This window comes from Rhinichthys klamathensis, unplaced genomic scaffold (genome assembly GCF_029890125.1).
Source record: "Rhinichthys klamathensis goyatoka isolate OS25496 unplaced genomic scaffold, OSU_Roscu_1.1 h1tg000004l_1, whole genome shotgun sequence".
NCBI classification, from domain to species: Eukaryota; Metazoa; Chordata; class Actinopteri; order Cypriniformes; family Leuciscidae; genus Rhinichthys; species Rhinichthys klamathensis.
The window spans coordinates 5,947,217-5,963,962 of NW_026606557.1; the positions used below are offsets into that span (position 1 = coordinate 5,947,217).

A 16,746-nucleotide genomic window follows, 5' to 3' on the forward strand; every position below is an offset into this window, starting at 1 on the left:
AAACGAACAGTATATATATAGTTTTTACCTCTTGTAACCACAGCCACGTCCAAGTGATCTGAGGGCGCGGGCGCTTCGGTCTGTGCGTTACAAGAGGTAAAAACGATATAAATACTGTTCGTTTTCTCACACAAACCGCTCGTTTCGTGTCTTAGGCCATCAATGTGTACTTACATTTACGAGTCATTAAATCATGTTTAATTTGGACTTCTCTGTGCATGCTCTTTGAGGTGGTGACCATAGACCTGCATTATATGACTGACAGACAAGAACGGTTTGACCAAAAAATATCAAAATTGAAACTACTGCGGAAACAAAGACACCTACATCTTAGATGCCCTTGAGGTAAGCTAAAACATATCAAAAATTTATTTCCAAGTGAACTATCCCTTTAAAGTGGCGGTGTGTAATTACTGTGCTGAACAGAATTGCAAAACTTGTGACTGTTTTCAGTCAGGTTCGCCAAATACTTCCATCTGCAAGGTAGTCCCACTCCAAACTCATGGCACTGAGGTGCTCAAAAAAGTATTTTAACACTGAAAACACACACAGTAGCCTATCTTTAACGGGCTATTTCACTGTAGACGCAGTACTAAGATACAAACACATGATGGCAGTGTTGAGCTGAAAATGTACAGGTGCATCAGGTGAGTTGAGACCACAGTCTCAGGCAGCTGTCACTTTTCATTGATTGTTGTTATACTTCTGCAATTCAGAAGTCACTTTCAACATGTCTGAGAGAAAACACCTGAGGTACACTAGTGAAGATAAAACAAGCCATTTGTTTGTTTTTTGAAAGTAACAAGCGAGGCACTGTGCATAATTAGTAGGCATACTACTTATATAGGCTTGAATGACACAATTCTCCAACAGGCCATCGCTCAAGGTTAAACAGCCGCCACGCGGCTCATCTGTTTAATTATGTGACTTATGTGGCTTTAGGCTCTAGACTGGGGATGATGGAAGCGAGAGAGAGTGAGAGTGGCCTGCATGGCTGGGCTGCTGATGGACTGCAGTCAGCTCTGGTTAGTGCCGAGCACCAGTGCCATACCCGTCCGCATTCAGATTTCCCATTACTCTTTGATTAAGGGAGTGTCAGCTGCACACGTGATTGATGAGCTGTCAGGGGAAAGCCGCCAACTGGAACGCCTCATCCTCTTCCTCATTAAACACTCCGGGAGTAAAGCTCCTCTTCTTCACACACTTATAAACAACGCACTCATGGAGAGAGATCCTAATTTAGCTCGAGCTGTGAGCCGCCTCTGTGCAGTTGTGAGGGAAGACAAACCCTTCAAACGGCAGCGGCTTCAAACAGCTGATTGTTGCGCAAAGATCTGGGGGTGCGCAACTCCCTTGCCTCTCTGATTTTTTGCGCTCACAAAAGAGAAGGATCAAGAGGCACAGAGGAGCCAGAGAGGAGGAAGACAGAGGGATGGATGTGGAACAAGGCTGGAGAGAGGCAGGGGAGGGGAGGGAAGAGAAAGAGAGAGATAGATGCAGCCAATGCGCAGCGCGGCATCTTGAATGAGTGTGAGGAGAGAGAGAGAGAGAGAGAGAAGAAGGCAGGGAGGGAGAGGGAGTGGATGAGTGCGTATCAGGCACTGGCAGTCGCTCTCCAGCTGAAGAATAACGCGTGTCGTGCATCGCTGTGATGCTGTCGGATCTGAGCAGCTGGTGCGTGTGAGCTGGTTTTGAGACTCGGGTACACGTCCCTTGGCTGGAGGAAGAGGGAGGAGGACGCATCAGGTTCGTGCCTGTTCTCGCGCTGCATCTGGACCCCGGCTCCAGGGAGCGTGGGGGGCACTAGGGCCAGGCGGCCGGCCGGGGGGACGACATGAGCGTTCCGCTCCTGAAGATTGGCGCGGTGCTCAGCACCATGGCCATGGTCACTAATTGGATGTCCCAGACACTGCCCTCGCTTGTGGGGCTTAACGGAACCACCATCTCCCGCGCAGGCACCTCGGAAAGGATCGTCAGTGTGCGTAACCCTCCGCTTTTCTACTCTTGTCCTGTCTGTTTATCTCTCTATGTGTCTGTTTGCTCATCCGAATAAGCCAAAGAGTCAGGACCTTCGTGTTAAAGAGCAGTTACACTCCTCTGTGGTTACGATCCTCAAGAGATTTGCCTGACAGGCTTTTAGAGGGATTTTCAGGGTGAGAGGCAGGTAAATTGAATGCGTGTCTGGCTTTGGGGGTTGGTTACAGAGGAATTGATGGCTGCTGTGGATGAGTGATTCTCAGTGGGAGATGATAGACGAGGAAGTTATACCCGGCGAGATTCATGACTCCTGTGAGGATATCCTCACTTGGCAGGGAGAGAAGAGTTAAGTGCCTCATGAATGATGTTCAGGTCAAATTAGGAAAGGGAGGCAGGATTGTTTCTTTGAGGCAGCGGCTCGTCTGCTGGAGCTGATGGTTCTGAGACATGAGGCTAGACTTTTGTAGCTTCTGAGCCAACTGTTTTCTTCTGAAGAGGCACAATTCTCTTTTTCCCACCCCCTCGCTCCCTGTTTTTTAATCAAATCCACTGTACTTCTTTGTGAGAACTGTGCACTTTGTCTCTGTCCATAACTGAATTAAGTGCCTTGTGTGAGAGAGGACGGGCCTTTGGCAGCACCAGGGCTGCCACATTTAAAGTAAAAACACAGAAAGAGAAGATTAAAATCTAAGTAAGACTCTAGAGCTAAGCACCTTGTTATATCCTAAGGTTGTTAAGTAAGCGCTGGCTGAAATTTAAACCTTCACAATTCTGTCAGTGTGTGAGTAATTATCTTGCATCTGTGAGTTGTGTATGCTTATGTGTTTTCCAAATGTTGGGTATTGAAAAATGGGACCAGGTGCGAGTAGGTGGATTGAGAGTGAGATGTGATCCCTGTACGTTTTCTGGATCATTAAAATTGAGAGACTGCCTGGGGTATCTGTGTAGTATCTGAGCATCTGCCCCTCAATAAAAGCTCTACTTGGCACAGCTTATGGCCAGGGATGACACTCCATCTGGAAGAGAGAGGAGACGCTGTAGGGGTCATTTGGGTCGGTCAGAATGCCTACGCTGATTTCCATGGAGTCTGCAGAAACTGTCTAGCACAGCTTTGTCTAACACATTCACACTCGCTTTGGAAGACTGTTACTACTCATCACAAGCTTAAAGCTGCTTTACCTACCGAGATGTTTACCATGTAAAGAGCTCTACAGTCAACACCAACTCTGCTTTATATCAAGTCTGATTACTCATCCAGTCATGTGCTCATGTCTGCCCAATGGTCTTGCTATAAGACAGGCCATAGCCAACAGACATTGAGTTTTTCACATACAAACGACAACATTGTCAAAACGATCCCCATTCACACGGATCCGCGAAAACGAATGCCAAGCCGGAGTTGGCAATGTTCACTACAATCCTATAGACTGAACATGTAATACGTGGAAATGGTGACATGACGTCACCATTTTCACAAATTTGCATTTTTTAGTTTACACAAAGACTGTAACGGTATGGTTTTCAAAAACGTGCACTTTGAAACCCTTTTTTAAAAACCCAAAACGCTGTTGTCTTGTAAAATTAAAAGGCCAAAACGCATAGAAAATTTTCCATATTTAGTTGAAAACATTGTCATGTCCTTAAATTGAATTAGAATGACAGGAAGAGGAATTTACTGAACTGCAATTCTGGTAAATGAAGTGTTCTCTGGTAAATGAATCTTATTGTTCTACCTTCAAACTTATTTTTTTTGTTCGACTTTTTTCAAAACTTTCCAACTCAGCTCAATTTAAAAGTCAATGTTTGCTGGGTATGAATTTCTTGGAATTTGAATCCAATTTGGACCAAAGAACTGAAGTGGGATTTAAAAGGCGTTCTCTATTCAATCCTGAAAATCTGAAGCTCAGGTTGGGTGCAAGCTCCAGAAATTTGATAACGCCCATATTAAGTAACACTGGAAACTATTGGAAAATGAGCCAAAATTATTCAGAACATTTATTTATTTAGCTAAAGTGGCACCCATTGAAGCTCCGCTATCAGTAGTCATCATTACCCAAAACACATTAGCTTTCGTTAACTCCCATGTATCTCATTTCAAGCAATCACTTTAAAACATTGCCTCACTTCACCTCAAGGAAAAACCAAGGGGAAATTAGCATACGTAAAAACAATCTCCCCCAAAGCAAAGGCTTTCGTTTTTAGATTTGAGGCATTAGACAGATGTTACTCTCATGCCGGGGACTAATTTATTCTCTGTGATAAGTGTGAACCCATCCAAAGCGATCTGGCTTTGCAAAGACTCAAAATCTAATCTCAAAAGCAGCTTGCTCTCAGTCAGGAAGAGAGATGCATCCCTCTGTTCTTGAGATGAGGTGATGATCATGCGAAATGAGCTGCAGAATGGAGGTGTGGTCTGTGAAGCAGAGTGACTGATGGACTCATAGCAGGCCGCAGGGATATCCTTGGTTCTCTTCAAAGCAACCTGTCTTCCCTTCTGTCATGATCATCTGGACCTGCATGGCTGTCCAGTCCACCATTATGTCACAGTTACATGTTAAGTCTGCCGTACTCCATCAGCTCTGAGCAACAATCACACTCCGCTTCACTTGCTCTTTTGCCCTTCTCAGCTCAACTGCTTATTCATGTGAACTCGTCACATGTAAAGATCAACACTACACTTAAAGGTGGAGTGTGTAATTTCTGCGCTACTAGTAATACCATAATATTTTTTTTAAACACTTTTTCCAAAGATCCGAACTGCCTCTTCTACCCTACCCTGATTCTATCCCATTATTCAAACAGGTAGACTCACCCCAAACTCACTCCATATGCAGCTGATGATAAGACAATCAAAAAATGTAAGCACAACAGAGTCACAAGTTCTACTAATGACTTACTTACAGTTTACCTAAGAGAAAGTATTTTAACATTAAAAAAAATGGAAGGCAATGATATTCTGGATGAATTCCAATCTGGATTTAGAGCTGGTCTCAGTACAGAGACCACAGTTGTGATTGATTTACTGATAGCGGTTGATTCTGGGCTGGCGGTTGTCCTAATTAAGTTGGATCCCAGTGCCGCATTCAACACTGTTGATCATTCGATTCTCTGAGAACGTCTGGAGTATGAGGTAGGCATTTGTGGGACAGCTCTAAAATGGATTTGTTCATATCTAGGATAGAACATTCTCTGTTAATTTTGCAAACACTTCATTCCCTTAAAATATGGTATTCCTCAAGGATCTGTTCTGGGTCCTATGCTGTTTTTATTGTATGTGCCCGCTGAGATCCATCTGTCGTCGCTATGTATGCAGATCATGGCACACAGTTATATTTACCTCTTAAAGCTGGAAATGATCCATCTTTCGAAGTATATGTTGGTCTGTCTGATTGAGGTCAAAGTCTGGGTGTCTAATAATTTTATTCAGGTTAATGAAAGAAAATCTGAGTTGGTAATATTAAAAAAAATATTAAAGTGCAAAGCTGCATGAGAGCAATTATACAGGAATGTCTCAGTACCGCAATGAATTATGGGTAACAAATTTGTTGCATGTGCATGTGTGGGCGAATGTGTGTGGTGAATACTGCTGGTTCAAGGGTGAGTCTAACACTGTCTCCTCGATTATGAAAAATAAATAAGATGCGAGTGAGAAGCCGTAGGACAATCTGCAACAAACGTGTAATGAACACAAACGCTTAACAAAGCCACATGCCCATGTGACTGATATCAGCCACCGTTTCTTGTTTTCATGGGACCAAAATAAGAAAAGAACGTCATGTAGACCAACATGCATAAATGAGCAACAGATACAACGTTCTACTAAACTCTACTGACTCTGGGAATTGGAAACATTGGAGCGGCTGTCTGTTATAAAAGCACCAAAACACAGCTCTGCTCAGCTGCTGCTGCCCACCAGGGATCTCTAAATGAGAAAGTGAGGTTGAGACACATTGGCTACACACACCCACAGATGACAATGTTGAGATTTACAGCCTTAGAAAAGACATCCAATCAGACTCACCTTAGTCTTCAGCTGTGTTTACTCTGTCTGGGCTGTTACAAAGTGTCCACATGTTGCTGATTACCCTCTTTAGCCCCTGTGACTACGCCATCTGACTGTGAAAAGCATGTTTCTCCAACCGCGGTCATTCAAAATGAACATTATTACTACATTATTTTAAAATAATGATTTTTTTACAAGCATATATGCATATACTCAATGTTTTGCCAGTCGACAGTTTGGATTTTGAACACTCTTTAAAGCATAAAATGGAGCTTAAACTGTTTTTTTCCTAGTTTATATTTTTTCCAGGCTGCTGCCTTTGAGTCACAGCTCAGGATAGCTGCTAGTGAATGTTTTGGGGCTATGTGTGTTGCTGTGGTGCATTAGCCAATCAGTGCAGTCATGACATAATTTTGCTGGAGCCCCAGAGTGATTATTTATGTGGTTATTACAGTTCAGTTGATTGGCTTAAAAAGATCCGTGATCCCATAAGCTAAGATGGCAGCTCAGCAACTACCATTCAGATTAATGGGATTGCTAGCTCTCTCCATGTAATATAAACCTCATAGTTCCACCCCAGAAACGTGCTGTTCAACACTCTTGGTGTCTTTGACGGCAAGCTGAAAGACTGTGAGAAACCTTCACATGAATATTAATATTAAGAAACTGGTGAAGCAAGATCCCGTCAGTCCCTTGACTGGCACCTTTGCAGATCTGAAGAAGTTATAGAGGAAGCACTTCAAACTTCTCTGTCAGATTATCAATACCATGCTCAAAATTGCTAGCTGAATCCTTTATTTTCCGAGTCAAAAGCAGGGCACTCTTTAAGAATGCCTGTAGGAAACTGAGCATCTAAATGCTCTCAGAGGACAAACAGAATAATATCTCGTTCACCAGTTTTATACTGCTCTGGTTTTGTGTCTTGGAGCTTAGTGAGGGAACATTGGTAACTGTGTGCATGCAGGACATGTTCATTTGCATCAGAATCTGCGCTTTACAAGGATGCTTGATCTTTAAAGTTGTTCATGAGTGTCATGGACGTGTTTTGATAGAAGCAGCAGTCAGAGCCATGGCACAGCTCACATCCATGTTTAGAGTAGAGACTTTGGGTCAATTTTGGGCTTCAGGGTGACATAATCACACAGCTGAGTGCAAAGCCTTATGTTGACGAAAAAGAGAGAGCAAGAATGGGAAAAAATAAGGGTCGGGAGAACGAAAACACACCAAAGGACATCTAAGGAGAAAAATAAGGCAATTTTCTCTCTCCTTGTTACTGTAGAAACTCAGGTTCACATAGCACTAATAAATAGCCTATCTGGTCATACCACACGCTTCTTATGAAAGCTGTAATGGACTTCCTGTTGCTTTCATGAAATAGACCGTACAGATTTACAATCTCATTTATGTCCAGACTTCATAGTGCCGAACTCAGAGATCAGGCTAATGAAAACCGCCCTAAGTTCAATCCCACAGACACCATGGGGGCCAAGCGTGCCACTGTAATTGGTTAATCCTTTCCGTAGCGTGTTAATGGCGGCCTCAAAGTAAAGGCTAGCTGGTGAGCACAAGCAGAAGTGGCGACAGCGAGTGAGAGGAAACCCAGAGAGGGGAGTTGACCCTAGCTTCCTGCTCCCAGTGCCTGTTCATCACCTTCCGTTTTCTCAATAGGACGTCGATACCTGGGTAGCTGGGAGTGTGTGGGATGTGTGGGATGGTTTCCAACCAAGCCAGGGCTTAAGATCAGACTGCGGGATCGAGGCTTGTAAAGGTCGAGCGGTGCGGGAAAGCTTGTGGGGCTCACGGTGAGGGCTGGGCATGTAATGGAGCTGGTGTCAGGCTTTGGCAGCGGTTCGGCTGAGTAAGAAACTGCCACTCTGAATCTGAAATTAGACCTCTGCATCTTCCCCCTCAGCAGCTCTCCGCTTTCTCTCACTGTCACTCTTTTTCTCTCATTCTCTGTGTTTCTTTCCCTTCCGCTCACACAAACAGTAGCTGCGGTATCTTGTTATCTATTGCCCTCACATCAGGTTCTATCCTCCTTTGGTCTGTTGCTCAGGATCTCTTGGTGAAGCGATCACTGTGCTCTTTTCTTTGCCTTGACATTTTTGAGTGTTGGAGGACAAAGGAGGTGTGTGTGGTGTGTGTGTGTGTGTGTCTGTGTGTGTGGTCCTGGTATTCCCTACGTTCTGTGATGTTTAGGTTTAGGGGTAGTGTTAGTGTAAGGGGATAGAATATACAGTTTCTACAGTATAAAAACCATTACTTCTATTGAATGTCCCAATAAAAAATGAAAACTCAAAAAGTGTGTGTGTGTGTGTACCTACTTAACTATATTTTGGGGACAAATTTGTACCCAGAAGTGACCAAAACCTGACAAAATCTCCAAAAACCTCCTCAACCGTCCTCATTTGTACATCTGGTATAAAAATAAAGTATTTAAAGGGTAACTAAACACTAAACCAACTTTTTTTAGTTAATGATCTGTAAGACTGGGGCTTTTTATTAATGCTGTTCATTGATTCGAGTAACTTTTTTGACATTTGGGTATAAAGTGTTTTAATTCTACAATATATGGTGTAAAAACGTCTGAGTGCTGCCCTCTTCAGGTTGAACGGTGGCTACTGCACTTGAATTTTCCTATTGGATGTTTGCGGTAGTTCGTGGCGGTAGCGGTGAGAGCTGACGTAAGCAGGTTTCAGCTTACCACGCCCTTGGTACGAGCTACCACATCCATGGCAGTATAAAAACCATCTCGTTTCGTCAAAACCACTGTAGCGAGTCAGGAGTTGGAATTGCGAGTATTGAAAACGATCGGGATAGAGTATCCGTTCATCCCCTCTATCTCCGCTGGGCTCCGCCCACTTTTCCAGCATTTTTCAAATATTGCCAGTGGGTGGAGTCAAGCTCTGACCAGGGGTTTAGTTACCCTTTAAAGGTTTTTTTTTTAAATGTAAAAATGCATAAAGTTTTCTGTGATAGGTAGGTTAAGGGGTAGGGTGTGTGTGTGTGTGTGTGTGTGTGTGTGTGTGTGTGTGTGTGTGTGTGTGTGTGTGTGTGTGTGTGTGTGTGTGTGTGTGTGTGTGTGTGTGTGTGTGTGTGTTTTGTTAAGCAAACCTGGACCTGTGGGCCATAAATTAATTAAGGCTCTCAACTTGCCAATTTTTCCTCAATAGTGCCAAACACTATTCAGCAATGACGTCATCTCTACTGAGTGAAATGTGCCAAATCTCCCATCAGGTGAGAAAGTAACCAAAACTCATAAGATACGTGATGATCGTTTTTTTTATGTTGTGCTAATGTTTATGTTGATTTATATTGATTTATTATGTGAAAGAAAATGTTTCCATTACTGATGCCATTGTAGCAATGCTCTAATGCTCCTGCTGAGTCAGGGATTCATTATTACGACATCACACATTCAAGTCGGGGAAAAACATGGAAGTAGCCTAAACTAAAGTTCAGAAATATATTGTGAACAACCAACTACCTGAATTAAAAAATATGACAATTACTAATTTCTTTCACTTATTTATACAAGGTATCAAACTATTATATTGATACATAAATGAATTATGAATATTATAGATCAGTTTCCCTGCAATGTTTCAAACCGATACGTCCCTTTGAACCTCACAACTCAGCGACTCGTGCATTATTTAAAATTCTGAATTTCTCCACTTGTAAATACGACTTTGCTCGGTCATTCATGTGCACAACAATTGTAATTATGAAATTTCAGACTCCATTTCAAGAGCAAAAAGTTGCTGTCAGCCATGATTAATTGGAAAGCATCCAATAATAGGGGTGTAAGTAGTAGGTGCGTCATTATCAGCTCCTTAGTTCAGTATTCAGGGCACTGATGATCAGGGAGTCGGACATTTTAAGGGCTGTCTCAATCGCAAAATCCTTCCAGTGCATTGAAACGTTCATTCCCTAAAATGTCCCACAATGCTTTGGGAAAACCAGGGAGCATCGATGCTCACTATGGATACGTTCAGACAGCAGGTAAATGTGCCCCAAATTCGATTTTTTTTGTTTTTGTTGCTCAAATCTGTTTTTCTCATGACAGTGTGAACCACATGAAATCTGATCTTTGTCCTCCGTGTTTACTTATGTATGTCAGTCCAGGACCATGATCTATTCGCACTGGAATCTGATATTGGCAATACTTAAAACAACAAAGTGAACAGCTATACAAAAAAATCATATCTGAACAATGAATCGGAATTGAGCACTAAGGCTCACAGTGTGAACTATGTTCCCTTAACGGAAATTCTAAAGTATGAAACATAAATCACACAAATCAACTCAATACATATCATGACACGTAGAGAAAAAAAGAAAACGGATATTTAATTATATTTCAGCATAAACATGCACTGATAGACAGATAGTGAACATACATTTAGAATTCATTTACAGCTGATATGTTGAAGGGTTATGTTACAATAAAGTATAATGAGCTTAAAATAGCTTTGCAAAAAATACTGTTGCTGTTGTTCAAAAATACCAGTAGTGGATGTGGTGTTGTACAAAGAGGACGTTGTCATGTCACCAGAAATAGTCATCAGTAGCTATGTTTTCATCCACCTATTTTTATGCGCCTATTTTGGGATATTCCATAAAAAAAAATAAAAAAACGCTGGATGGAAATGCTGAGCTGCTCTATCTAAACAATCCCACACGAAATCTGAGGTCCGGTGATAAGAGACTTCTCTCTGTCCCCAGATCGTGATTAAAGCATAGAGGAGATAGTGCCTTTGCCATTGCCAGCCCTAGGCTGTGGAACAGCCTTCCGGCGTATATCAGATCGGCACAGTCCTTAACTGTTCCTAAATCGTCTCTTAAAACCTTTTTTTTTTTTTTCTTGGCTTTCAATTCACTGTGAGTTTCTGTCATTAATGTGTGGTTTGCCCTGTGTTTCTTCGTTTTTTGTGTTGTTCAGCATTGGTCAGCTGTGTCTGCAGTTTTTAAATGTGCTATATAAATAAAACAATCTTGAAATGCTGCATAAATTCAAAAAAACGCGCATAAAAAAACGTATGCGCTCAGTTCATTCGGATAAATGTTTTCACCGAAAAGCAAGCATGCGCATAAACTATTAAGGAAACACATTTACTGTATAAATTCCTCGATGCGCATTAAAAAAGTCATGTGACGCAATGGGACAGCATAACTGGACCAACCAGTGGACCAATCTTGTTGCAAAGCATCTGAAATGCTGTTTTTTGGTCGTTCTGAATTGCCTAAACAAAGTCTGTCGACAAAGTGGTTTGGTATAATTACCCCCCAGAACTGTCTTACATGACTGTGTGCCCGAACAGCAGGCATCCGCCTCTGATAAGATAACATGATCGTGTTTATTGCATTTCGGTGCAAGTCATTTATTATATACCAATTATATATAATATACCAAATATAACAATTATAATATTCAGTGGCTTCTCCTACTGCAACAACTTCCATTTTTCTTATTGATATTTAGCGCCAATTTATCAGGAAGTGACGATTTTGTTCTCTTCGGCTCACTGGATGGAAACGGTGATATTCCCATTTAGCGCACAAGTTAAATTCACAACTTTGGATAAAAACATAGCTAGTGTCCCAATGTGTAGTGAGCCAGGGTCCTTACCAGTGCCTGAATTCATGTACACCAGTGGTTCTCAAACTTTTTCGGTCATTCCCCACTTTGGACAAGGGGGAATTTTCAAGCCCCACTGCCCCCATCGCCCCGACACAATGCTAATGAAATACGTAACAAGCTTAAAATGTTCCAATTTATTGAAGTAACAAGTAGTATCAGTATAGTAACAAGTTGTATCTAAATACAAACTAACTATCTACATCAAATAACAGTAAGTTCAAAAATAAAGAAAATGAAGTGCATCTGTTTCATAACTGGCATGAAATTCAAAAATAGAGAAAATAAAAGTGCCTCAAAAATAGAAAAGAAATAAAAGTACCACTTTGCAATCTGCTAAAAAAAGAAAAGAAGAGAAATCCATTTGGCAAGACAGGTCTATTTATCCCTGCATTAGTGACTGCAATGAGCCTGTTTTGCATTGCACAATTTCTCAAAGCAGGGTTGCAGGCTTGATACTGCCACTCTCAAATCATGTTCAATGTTCAGAGAAATTTCATGTCTTGTCGTAAGCCACAAGATAATGATGTCACATATTTTCCAACCCAGCCCTCAGCCCCCACTTACGCATGAAACAGCTTCCAGCTACCCATCGCCACGAAACATAGGCCACATATCTATGGGCGCAAAAGTTTGTTCCGTTACAATTAATATGCCGACGTCACGTCAATCATTATTTTGGGGGTGGGGAATTCCTGTTAATTGTCGTCGCCCCCGGGGGTGATCGGTCTAATAAGCGGCAAGACACAGCTATAAGGACGGTTTGCTCTCACACGTGCTGCATTAATAGTCACACACACACACACGCGCGCGCACAGTCACTCTATACTGTAGTGCGCGGTCTTGCTCCAGATTCCGGGAGATTGGATCTCATTTGCGGGCGTCAAGGAGCCGCTATCAATATGCGGGAGACTCCCGGAACTTCCGGGACATTTGGGATGTCTGGATAAAGATATAAAGGCATAAAAAGGAAAATTTCCTCCCGTTTGGCGCGCCCCACCTGTCACGTCTCTATTCCCCACCAGTGAGGCGCGCCCCACACTTTGAGAACCGCTGATGTACACAATATACTTATTCACTAACTTGGAAGCTAGGGAGCTGATTGAGCGGCACCCAGTGTGCCATGCGATTCAAAATGGCCACCCCCTTGAGGCGACCCGCTCAACGTACAATAAAATGGCTTTTATTAGGCTTCAGATATGACTGGCATCTTCATATCTTATAAGAGTATGATTTTAAACATTCTTTTCAAAACTATTATTAATATCTTTGTGTAAAACCCCGTGTAAAATTCCGTGTTTGGCGGGTAAGCGTTTTCTTGTAAATACCGGAAAATTCCGTGTTTGGCGGGGAAAGAGTTAATCTACAGTTGTATTTTGGACCACTGTGATTTCACTGCAGACAGGGTTACCCTGATCAATGCGACAGAAATTGAAACCAAGCAGCTCCTGCTCATCACCATGATCACAGCAGGTTAGAACAACAACTAAAATGAACATAGAAGACGTACCATTCATCACTGCATAAGATACAGTATTAGAAACGAATGATCAGCAACTTCACTGATAATTAATTCACTCGCTTGTCGTCTTAAATGCCGGCAAATAGACTGCGCGCTACTGACAGAGTAATTTGATCGTTTGCCGAGTGTTAAATGCAAATGAGGGGTAAAAAAACAGATGCGTGCAGATACACTCACCCTGACGTTTACGGATGGCAGCTCAACCGTTACTAATTAAACCGTTGCTCATTACGTCTGACCTGTTTGTTCATAAATAACTGGCTATTCCTTAACATGCACCCACATGCATGCTGGATGGGATGGGATCGTCAGAATAAGGGCGAGATGCTTCACACATCTGTAAGTGATATGGTGTGTGTGTGTGTGAGAGTGTGCCCCCCGTACTCTACTCTGCCATTAGCAGTAGATGAGAGGAAATTACAGCAGAATGAATTGGTGGGTGGTAATGAGTCCAGGGGTGATTCTAATCAGTTCTTAAATTAAAACTCAACATTTATGCAACATTAATGAACAGAAAGCATATTTATGCGGCTTATATATTCCGCCCGTCGGATGGGCACACGTGCCACGCTGATGTTTAACATGTGAGGTGCATGTACCGCACTGATGATTGATGCGACGCTTTTATCCTCTTGAGGGACTGCGGGTGGCAGATTGGCGTATAGATTGAGTCGGAGCTCGACGGTAACCGTATCTGACGTGCTCAGACACTAAGCCGCAGGTCCGTCGGGATGGGAATGAGGATGATGATGAAATGTTAGGGTGGTAATACACTGGGATGGGAATCGAAGACCCAAGCAATAGCGCATTCTTTCAGGCCAGGGCGAGATACGCTCGGGCTGGTCTCATGTCGGCTATGAGTGGTCAGCAGAGCGTAGTGTCAGCGCACGGCGTCTCGGAGCAAGACCTGTCCGTGCTGATCTCGCAGAGACGGTTGGATTTCTGCATCAGCTCACCTGGGAAAATTCCTGCATGGATGGCAGAGCAGTTTCAGCAAGTGTTTGATGACAGTGACACGAAGCACAGAAAATCACTGCTAATGGAAGCGAGGACCCTGCTAGATTTGACAGCTGCTGAAAGCCAGACTGGAAAATAGCACTATGCCCAGAGAGACATTAATAACAGCTTATAACAATTTATAATAAATGTGGCATTCTTATGCAAATCAACAAGCAAGAGGTTAGATGAACAGAAGGAATGAGGCAAATGACTGAGCTAAGCCCAACCGTAACGAATCTGAGTGTGAATCTGAACCACCAGGAACTGTCTGTGCGCGCGTGTGTGTGTGTGTGTGTGTGTGTCTCATGCCTTCAGGCTTTGCAGGCACCTTCACTGGAATGAGATGGGAGATTTTATATGTGTCCTAATCTACTGGGTGGGAAAAAAAGCAGTTTGGTGTATTTTTAGCCCTATAATCTGTAATGTCATTTCATCAAGTTGGTGTGTTTTGTCTGTTTCTTTTGTATTTAGTTTTTCTTTTGAGAGAGAGAAAAAAAAGAGAGGTTGTTACTGAAAATATGGAGCCCATGCTACCTAAACGAAAATGTGCTCAAGGGTAGAGACAGAGATGGAGGATAAATTGGGAAAAACAGATGCACAGAGAGAAATATTCTCAAGCCAGAATTAATCAAAACAACAATCAATTTTCCGTCCGCATCTCCAGACTCAACAAACTGATGAAATTGAAAAGACAAGCATCATTAGATGGTTCAAATGAATTGCAACTCCACAACGAATCAACACAGATCTTCAAAGGGATCCAAAATGTGCATGTTACTTGACTAGCAGAGAAGTCAAAGAAATTGTCGAATGAAACAAAACTGACTGTCAAAACACAGATATTGAGGTGCCTTGATATAATCAGAGTTGTTTGTCAAAAGAGCTGAGCACAAGGATAGCATACGTTTAAATCAAAAGTGCGCAATACACTACTTTAGAATTCATTATTCACTCTTGCGCGTAACAATGCGATTAATCGCGATTAATCGCAATAAATTCATAAGATTAATCGCGATTAAAATTTTTTAGCGTTGCCCAGCACTAGTTTTTACTTTAGGAGAACATTTCAGACTTTTTCAGACTTTTCACCTGCAACAACTAATCCTATTTTCATTAAAGCTTTTTGAGAATAGCTTACTCTCACTTAGAGCAAAGCCAACCAGCATTTAAATCTCTTAATTGCGTTTGAGCTCTCATACGTTTGCCCAAGTAACTGAGGCACTGATGTATTAGACAACACTATACATAAAATATAACAAGATCTAAACCTGAAGGATCACTCGTATTTTCGCAATATAAATCATCATATCGCCTAGCCCTAGAACTTGCTGTATGTTAAAGCACTTAGGCATTATTGAGACATAACAGTATAACCATCTGTAAAGCTGCTTTGAAACAATATTGGGAAAGGAGATATACACACACATTTGACTTGAACGAATAACACTCATTGTGATTATTTGTGTTCGTGGAACCTGTATTTTTTATTGCCTCCACACCTAAATTTACAAATCAATTCCTTTTGATTTTGTGAAATTACATTTGCCTGGCAGTCTAATAAAGCATTATTGAGTCGAATTGCTATAATTTGAATTAAATCGAGTAAGCGAGCGAGAGAAATTGCCCAGAGACAAACCGAGCCGAAGACACGGGAAGAAGGGACAGATGGGAAGGTGAGGGGAGGACAGAGTGTGGAAGAAAAGGATGTGGAGGGAGTGAAAATGTGAAGGAGACAGAAAGAGAGAAGAGTGGCAGGGATTGGCAGGATGTGACGGGAAGTGACAGTGAGCTCATGGGGCGGCTGCTGCTTTACTCTCCAATCACATAGTCTCTCTGTCCTCTCGGTCATTTAATCTGATCGGGGAAGTGTGGGGAGAGAGAGAGAGAGAGAGAGAGAGAGAGAGAGAGAGAGAGAGAGAGAGAGAGAGAGAGAGAGAGAGAGAGATATTGAAAAACACCGTAGAGGGTAAGAAAGAATGAAAATGGGAAGGTTACAGCAGAAGGAGACATTTTATTGCCACTCCTTTTTCTTGTGAATGCTATCCTTTTTTATTGACAATCAATTGTTCTTTTCCAATCTAGTTTTATTCTTCTTTTAGTCTTTAGGGATAGTAAAACCTGAAAACCACCTTCATTAACATACCAAATAGTGTCTTATTAGAATATTCCTGGTTTAGTAGCTCAATTAAAAGCATTTATGCCAAAATGTTGATTACCTCAACAATTAATCTCTACTTGTCCTCCACTTGAAAATCTGAGCTACAGTGAGGCTCTTAAAATGGAAGTAAATAGGACCACCCAGCAAAGAATACATTTCTCTCCATTTCAATAATACTATAGCCACAGGAGATAAATAATGAGTTTAAAAATTGTGTTTAAAAAAAAGCTTGCTAATTGTGTATTCAATTTTACAAATGTATTGACAAGTTAACACTACACCATAAACCATAAAAAGTATTTAAGCCCATTCACAGCTCAAATAATACAAGCTTTAACAGAAGAATGAATGTAAGTGCCTTTTTAAAATTATAAGCTTCACACTTCTGCTTTTAAATTGGCCCCATTTAGTTCCATTGTAAATACCTCAATATAACCTTGATGTCT

General features: G+C 41.9%; 2 protein-coding genes across 3 annotated transcripts in view; one reads left to right on the forward strand and one right to left on the reverse strand.

Moving 5' to 3' along the window:
* Nucleotides 1-16,746, forward strand: part of olfm2a (olfactomedin 2a) — a 90,135-nt gene that overhangs the window by 55,116 nt on the left and 18,273 nt on the right. The window contains exon 1 of one of the 2 annotated variants that reach the window (XM_056252931.1): nt 1,578-1,978. The exons of the other annotated variant lie outside the window; for it this stretch is intronic. Coding sequence (XP_056108906.1) covers nt 1,835-1,978 — 144 coding nt within the window. The 5' untranslated portion in view covers nt 1,578-1,834. Of the gene's footprint in view, nt 1-1,577; nt 1,979-16,746 lie in introns of those variants that run through there. 2 annotated transcript variants of the gene reach the window in all.
* dnmt1 (DNA (cytosine-5-)-methyltransferase 1) overlaps nt 1-16,746 on the reverse strand; it is a 265,280-nt gene that overhangs the window by 17,527 nt on the left and 231,007 nt on the right. The gene's annotated exons all lie outside the window — the stretch shown is intronic.